General features: G+C 35.9%; 1 protein-coding gene across 1 annotated transcript in view; it reads left to right on the top strand.

The window, feature by feature from the left end:
• LOC106881352 (uncharacterized) overlaps positions 1–8,229 on the top strand; it is a 20,003-nt gene that overhangs the window by 3,817 nt on the left and 7,957 nt on the right. Inside the window, exons 3-6 of the mRNA XM_014931713.1 lie at positions 765–902; positions 2,536–2,558; positions 4,793–4,824; positions 5,883–5,940. Of these exons, the coding sequence (XP_014787199.1) occupies positions 765–902; positions 2,536–2,558; positions 4,793–4,824; positions 5,883–5,940 (251 nt within the window). The remainder of the gene's footprint in view (positions 1–764; positions 903–2,535; positions 2,559–4,792; positions 4,825–5,882; positions 5,941–8,229) is intronic.

Here is an 8,229-nt window from a genome sequence, read left to right as displayed (position 1 = left end):
TAGCAGTCGAATGCTATGTATATATATATGTTTATTCGCTGATAAAAGGAGAAATAGACTGCGGCCATGCTGAGGCACCGCCTTGAAGAATTTTACTCGAACAAATTGACCATATTTTAAAATCTCACAACGAGAGATATTCAGCAACAGTGCTTTGGAGTAAAGATTGTTTGCCAACATAACATGGCAGTCCTGGATTAGGACGAATGTTGCTGTAATCTAGCCCCAGGAGACACCGTCGTATAGCCATCTGGAGACGATATCTCCTGAGGCTGAATTACAGCAACATTCGTCCTAAACCAGGACTGCCATGTTATGTTGGCAAACAATCTTTACTCCAAATTGACCATGGTTCTTATGTTTTAAGTCTGGTACTTATTTTATGGGTCTCGTTTGCCGGATCGCTAAAATATGGAGATGTAAACAAACCAATACCGATTCTCGAGCAGTGGGGACGGGCGGGGACAAATACAGACAAACTACGGGCTTCCACACAGTTTCTGTCCACCAAATTCTCTCAAAAGGCATTCGTTGGTTCGTGGCTGTTGTAGAAGACACTTGCTCTTGATGCAGCACAGTGGGACTGAACCCAAAACGACATGGTTGCACAGCGAACTTCTTAATCACACAGCCATGCCTGTGCCGATGTATATTTAGATTTAAAATAAATGCCTTTCCAAATTAGAATGTGCTCTTTGACTGCATTATCTTTATAAAATTTTGTTACGTTGTTCGATTATACCATCATCGATGATATAATTCAGATATACGAGGGGAAGACTTTCCACTACCTCGATTTGAAACACAGGTGAAACTGCGCTGGGATGACACTTACCTCTATGTAGCAGCTCGTTTGCAAGATACTGATGTTTGGGCCAACAAGACCTTACATGATACCACAGGTAAATAAAGCTTTACTAAATGATTTCGTTTATTAGTCTGTAGCCAGTTATTGTGGATATTCTTTGAGGTGTTTTTGTCGGACTGAATGTCCGCTAGGGTAATTAGTTTCGCCCCTTTACGGTCGGAGTTCGAATCGCGACGAAGTCAACTTTACCCGTGATCTATCTGGTTTGGTTCTTGCCCTCTACACTTGTTGTTTTGTATTAATCTAAGAAATACAGTTCTAGAAATCATCATCACCATCATCATGATCATCATCGCCATTATCTTCATTATCCTCATCGTCATCATTTTTATCACCGTCTTCATCAACATCGCCATCATACTTATCATCGTCGTCGTCATCATCATCATCATCATGTAGATGAAGACCAGATATTTATAGGAGGAGAGTATAGATTCTTGAATCTACTTCAATACATGACTGGTTCTTATTTCTTTAAGACAATGAGACACCCTCTACGTGGTCGCCTGACATGCTAGAAACATCAGCAAGGACAAATAAGACATTGTAATACTGGATAAACACAAAAGAGATAGTTACGGCAGGAATGTCTTTAATCATCGGTCTCCTAAATCAGGGCTGACCTAGAGTTAAACCACAAAAAACAACTTTTGAGAATCTTATCTAAACAAAAGAAAAGCCAGGGCGATATTTTTGTTAATGAGCAACTAATCAATATTAATATATTTCTACGGCAGCGAGCTGGCAAACTCGTTAGTACGCCGGGGGAAATGCTTTGCGGCATTTCGTGCGTCCTTACGTTCCGAGTTCAAATCTTGCGGGGGTCGACATTGCCTTTCATCCCTTTCGAGGGTCGATAAAATAAGTACCAGTTGAGCACTGGGGTCGATGTAATCGACTTAGCCCCCATCCCACAAACTGCTGGCCTTATACCAAAATTTGAAACCAATATATCTCTACGGCGGTAAGCTGGCAGAATCGTTAGCACGTCAGGCAAAATGCTTAACGACATTCCGTCCGTCTTTACGTTCTGAGTTCAAATTCTACCAAGGTCGACTTTACCTGTCATCCTTTTGGGGTCAATAAAACAAGTACCAGTTAAACTCTGGGGTCGATGTAATCGACTTACTCCCTCTTCCAAAATTGCTGGCGTTGTGTCAAAGTTTGAAACCAATATTAATATATTTCAACCAGGTGCGACTGTTTGAATTTCCTTTAGCAGCCGTATCCATCAATGATTGATTATGTTTCTTGGCCCCACTTCACAAGAATACCCTCATTTACAAGGCAGAGCCTCTATAAACTTAGATTTAAACCTTGAACTGCGTCAATGAAACAGATTATTCCTATTGACAACTAATACCACAGATCCACAAAGTGTTCGAGATTTTCTTCACTATAGAACGTGTGACTGAATTATTTATTTTCGTATTATTTATTTTCGTATTATTTATTTTCATATGTCCTAATAAATCTGTGTGCCATAAGCGATTGTTTCTCCTAGTTTTTTAACTCACGTTTATTGTGCACTAAACAGTAAAAGCATTACATCCGGCAGGATACAAATCGTCAATAGAGAAGCTAAAACCTTATCCCCACGACCATAGCAACTCTTCTTGTCACTGGATAAATTCTGAATTATGTCCTTTTTGTTCTTATATTTTTAGTCTATCAAGATAATGCTTTTCAGGTAAGTTGGAAAACGGTTTTATTACAAAATTATGTTCGTCTCAATTCTAGGCTAATATTTTACGTTATTGAAAAGGCGACGAGCTGACCGAATCGTTAGCACGTCGGGCACAATGCTTAGCAGCATCATTTCGTCTTTCTTTACGTTCTGCGTTCAAGTTCCGCCGAAGTAGACTTAGCTTTTCATCCTTTCAGGGTCGATAAAATAAGTACTGGGGTCGGGATAATTAATTTATCCCTTCCCCTGAAATTACTGACCTTGTGCCAAAATTTGAAAGTAATACTTTATATTGCTGATTTTGTAGAGATTGAAGAAATTAAGATGTTAGTTTCAGATAAGATGCAATTCTAATAAGGTTTCACCATCTAATTGCTGACAAGTTTGTTTCCCTGCTCTTGGAAATGCTTGAACGTCAAATCATCCCATTTCTTTCCCTGGTAAATAAGATCTTGGTATAAAGTTAAAAAGAAACCAATATTTTGAACATGACTGTTTAGTTTTTTTTTATTATGGTTCAAACTCTCCCAGTTCAGTAAGTCGTGAATAATTAAGTTAATGAGATCGCTTTAATTACAGATACTTCTATGACAAGTTGCCTTATTCCGAAGTAAGAAACCAATATTTTGTAGTCAGTGGTTTGTTGTCGCGCAACATTTCATGGTCTTACAACAGAATTGTAAGAACTGGATTAGCTATGGTGCCAGCGTTCATTGATCGGTCTTACTGTACCAATTGCTTCCTTCCTTTTTTTGACCGAAACTTTGACTTCATCTTCAAACGATACTTCGTTTTATACAAAAGTTCCAAAATATTTCAATAAATTGATTTTATTGAATCTTGGGAGGGTCATTGTACTAACATACGCACTGGTTCTAGTTCAATTTTTAGAATTATTTTTATTCAAGTAGTAAATCATGTAACCAATTAACTAATCAATCACTTGATTAGTCGTCGCTCAAGCAATTAACCAGCTACATTTGTCCAATTTTCTAATAATTTACAAGTACACAAGTGTTTGTTCAATTCTCATTATTTTTAATAATTTGACATTTTCAGATACGTTGTGCAAATACTCTTGTTCATTCTCATTGTTTACCTCTCATCTAAGGGAATTATAGCCATAGAAACAGTATAGGAGCAATCTTGAAATTCTTATAGAATTTAGTTTCGTCTTACAGAGTTTGAAGTTTGAAACACACCAGAGTTAATTTTAAAATAGATGTCGAGATGCACCGGAATTCATTCAGTCAACCACACTTATTCAGTCGACCACTATTTGAAGGGTTTTGAAATGTAAGAAATCACTATGGTCATCATTCATCCACATCCACCTCCACTCTCTCTCTCTCTCTCTCTCTCTCTCTCTCTCTCTCTCTCTCTCCCTCTCTCTTTTAAAGTATCTACAACAACTACATATCTCTGCTTTAGCATCGATTTCAGGTTCGTACTCAGGAAAGATCTGAGATACGAGCGCCGGAATCGATAATTGTCGGTAATGAATTCGAAAGTTACCGTTTCAACATCCTACATCCTATTTAAGCCATTTCACTTCAAACAGGACCGATAAAATTAAATACTGAGTTAAATGCCAATCATCAAGTCAGTAAGAAAATAATACATATTAACCAGACGTTTAATTTTTCATGGCTTTAGACTTGAGTGTCGCCAGTGATGTTTCTCGATATCAAATCTCCAACAGAGAAGTACATGACCAGGACGACTAGTACTTCTCACTTGCTTAACACATCGAGGTATTTCTTAAATATCACTAAATTTATGAACCGAAAACTTAGCTGAGAAAATTTAAAATTTCTTTTATAATGCCGTATTGTTTTTTGTTATACCACCTAGTCTTTTACTATTACTTCATATCAACTAAATAAATATGAGAGATGTATGGATCTCATATCATGCAAATGAAGCATCCACTTAGATATACTCAGTTACGAGTTGTATTTGAAAATTAAAGCTTTTAGAATGGATATCTCCTATTTTGACAGTCTTTCTTGCCTTCGTTTTCGTAAGAAAGGTGAGAGGATTTAGTTGGTAATTGCATCCGTGTGTTTATCTCAACTTAGGATGTATTTACTGAATATCACAATGTCTGCAATTTTTCAACAAATTTATACATTTCTTTCTGTTTTGAAACTGGGACAACATAATTCTAATTAGTTCCTGAATTTCTCTTTATTTAACCGTTTTGATTTATCATTAAAATGATTTTTTTTTGACAGTTATTGCTGGATACAGAACGAAGCAACCACAAGTAAGAATCTTATATTTTTTCTTAAATAAATTTCATGGAGAATTGAGATCACGAACCAGGTTCGACTCTGGATCGAAGTAATTTTATATAATCTGCATTGTCTAGGAAATATCCATAGGACATTCCATTTCTACAAGCTTTCAGGACAGGTTTCCGGTCTAAGAATAACTTTCTCTCTTCTTCTCCTATCTCAAAGGTCCTGAAAAAGTGTCATGGGCCCTCCGTTCCTCTTCAGACTAAATTAGATTAAGTTTCTACAACGAAATAGCAGCGAAAGTGAATTCAAAGCACATCAGTTGTCAGTCCAGTACATTATTAGTTCGACCGTGTCACAACTTACCTCTGTCATGATTACCATGTTATCCACAAGGCACTGAAGTAATTTTATTATTCCTGACAAAAGATAAGTCTAGCTGTGCCCAATGACATCGTTTCTACAATTGTTGTTTGTTACTATCCCAGAGCAGGTCAAAAAGGTGGTGTAAACATTGGCAGTTAACAACACAGGTTAGCAGTCTCTCCTCTATATCATAACTCGGTAAAGCTGTAAATTAAATAATATGCCTTCCTTCCAGACTAAATTTTGCATCGTTCTGAATTCAAATTCCTTTTAGAGTTGATTTTTCCCTATCAAACCTCTAAGTTCCATAGAATAAATTTAATCGAGACACTAACAATAGATTTTTCTGTGGTATCATGCACCTCCCACTTACACCTTACAAAATTGAATTAACTCCATGTTGAATTTAACTCTCTATTTGCCAACTGTTTTCAAAATTGTTATTATTATTATTATTATTCAGTGTTCTAAGTTCACAACCTGGTTTGGATTCTTCATTAAGGAGTTTTCTCTCCTCCAGTGACCTTACCCTTATTCTTCAATCTGAAAAGGGTTTACATAAAGATTGAAATGCTAACTATTATTTCTATGCTGACGAAGGAACCGAAATGTTAACTTCGATTCTTCCCTCAGCTCACCATATACTTATTTTTTGTTTGTATTTCCGAAGAAGGAATTACATTTTGAAACAAAATTTATTTATTTATTTATTTTTCAGATACAAAGAAATTGTGATAAATGCACTCGGAACGGTCTCCGATTCAATGATTTCAAGGGTTCGTGAGACTCACTCATTTGCTCAGATTTTAATTCTGTTATATAGGTACATAGTATCAGTGTAAAGCAATATGTAAAATACAAGTGAATATACTTATTTTATTATTTTGATTTTTTGAGTCTTGAAAGGCTGACTTAACTGACAAGAGAGAGGCAACAACAATATATGTATTGTAAAGTATTATGTTGTGGTTTAATCAAAGAGAATTTCTAATCGATGTGAACTATCAACAGTGTTTTATTTGTGATCATCACGTCCTTTATTCAGACATACTACGTCTGAGACCGTCTTATTTATACATTCTTTTCTAAAAGCGATTAGTGTAGTTTTAGGTAGATTAACCTGCTATTTTTTAGCGAGTGGAGCGGCTGCGCAGAGAATCCTTATTTGTTTTTTTGTTTTTGTTTTTTTAAATATGTGTAACCAGCTGAACATAGAGCGTTGTGATAACAGAAGAAACGAAGAGTAATCCATTTCACATTCCATTGAGAGGATGCTGATTTCGGGAAGAGGTTTATTGACCAAGAATTCCTCAGATTTCTGCCAAAAGTGCTGACGATTGAAAATGGACGGATCTTAATAAATTTTGTACTCCATATTAGGATAAATGTAGATCTTACGCAAGAATCAACAATCTAATTGCGGGAAAAATGATGAAAGCATTTGATCAAAATGCTGACCAAAATGTTATGATCAAAGAGTCATGCGACTTAGAGCTTTATATTTTTAATAACTTCTATTTCAGTAGAAGTTGCATGCATTAGTTTTGGGTTGTACTAATCACAAAAATCGCACTCGTTTGGTAACATTAGCTAATCTAGACATGTTTAGCTACAGAGTTATGTTCCTTCTCAATTTTTCAGTGTGTGTACGGCAGAATGGAGGTTACTTTAGGTTACTTTTTAGTTTACTTTTCAATTTCTCAAAACCCCGTAAAACGTTGGCTAAAGATTTTTACGTGATCAGCAACGAGACGAAGTCAGTAGCATTTTTACAAGAAACCAGCACTAAATTCACACCATTTCTTAAGAAAAGAAAGGTGCAACTTTAGCATGTGATCTACAATGTAAAGGGAAGTTACTTTAGGTTACTTTTTAGTTTACTTTGGGTTAGTGCTACTTTCTGTGTGATCTACGTGAGCAAATTTACTTTGATTGGTGATCTACGCGTTTATTTTAATTATTATATGGTTTTCTTTTTATTAAAATAGTAAGAATCTTGAAAGAATACATTTACAATGCTAAGTATGTACAAAATAATTTTAAAAGTAACCTAAAGTAATCTCCCTTGTGGATCACGCGCCAAAGTAGCACCGAGTATTGATTACATCATACATTATAAGTATTGCTTCATCCCAGTAAAAACTAATGTAGCATAAATCATGACAGTCATTTCTGCATTCATATAAACAAAATCATTCATGCAATCAGTCTTCAGTTGAATCAAGAGGTTTTTTTTTAAAGTCTATTACTCTAATGTTGAAAAATACTTTTTCGTTAAATTTTGCGATTGTGTGTTACAGCTATGTTTACCCGTTTAAAATGCCTGGAAATTGCATTAATAACTCTGAAAATTTTTGTCACATATATAAACAATTTATCCCCAGCCATAGATTGCAAAACTGTAAAATTATCTCAAAAATAAGAAAGACTTACTATCCATATTATACTTGTAAACAAGACCATCGAGATACGCGATGTTTTTCATCTCTAATTTATGTTATAGTTTTTGTTGAGGATGTTTAATAATGTGAATTGATTTCCGATGAAAGTGCATACGTTCTGCAACACTCTTAGCAATGAAAGAGTCCACAGAACATAATAATAACTGTTATTTTTGCAAGACTCCAAAACTGCAATATCTTAACTTAACCTCAGGTCTACTACCAGTCCATCATAATGATAGACTTTCCATTTCAGAAACTCTTAAAACGTCTAAAACAAGGCGGCGAGCTGGCAGAAACGTTAGCACGCTGGGCGAAATGCTTAGCGGAATTTCGTCTGCCGTTGCGTTCTGAGTTCAAATTCCGCCGAGGTCGACTTTGCCTTTCATCCTTTCGGGGTCGATAAATTAAGTACCAGTTCTGCACTGAGGTCAATATAATCAACTTAATCCGTTTGTCTGCCCTTGTTTGTCCCCTCTGTGTGTAGCCCCTTGTGGGAAGTAAAGAAATAAGAAAAGTTAGCACGCCGGGCGAAATGCTTAGCGGTATTTCGTCTGCCGTATTTCGTCTGAGTTCAAATTCCGCCGAGGTCGACTTTGTCTTTCATTCTTTCGGGGTTGATAA

This window comes from Octopus bimaculoides, chromosome 4 (genome assembly GCF_001194135.2).
Source record: "Octopus bimaculoides isolate UCB-OBI-ISO-001 chromosome 4, ASM119413v2, whole genome shotgun sequence".
Lineage (NCBI taxonomy): Eukaryota > Metazoa > Mollusca > Cephalopoda > Octopoda > Octopodidae > Octopus > Octopus bimaculoides.
Note: the sequence above shows the minus strand (reverse complement) of the source record. Positions and strands in the feature narration are given on the sequence as shown.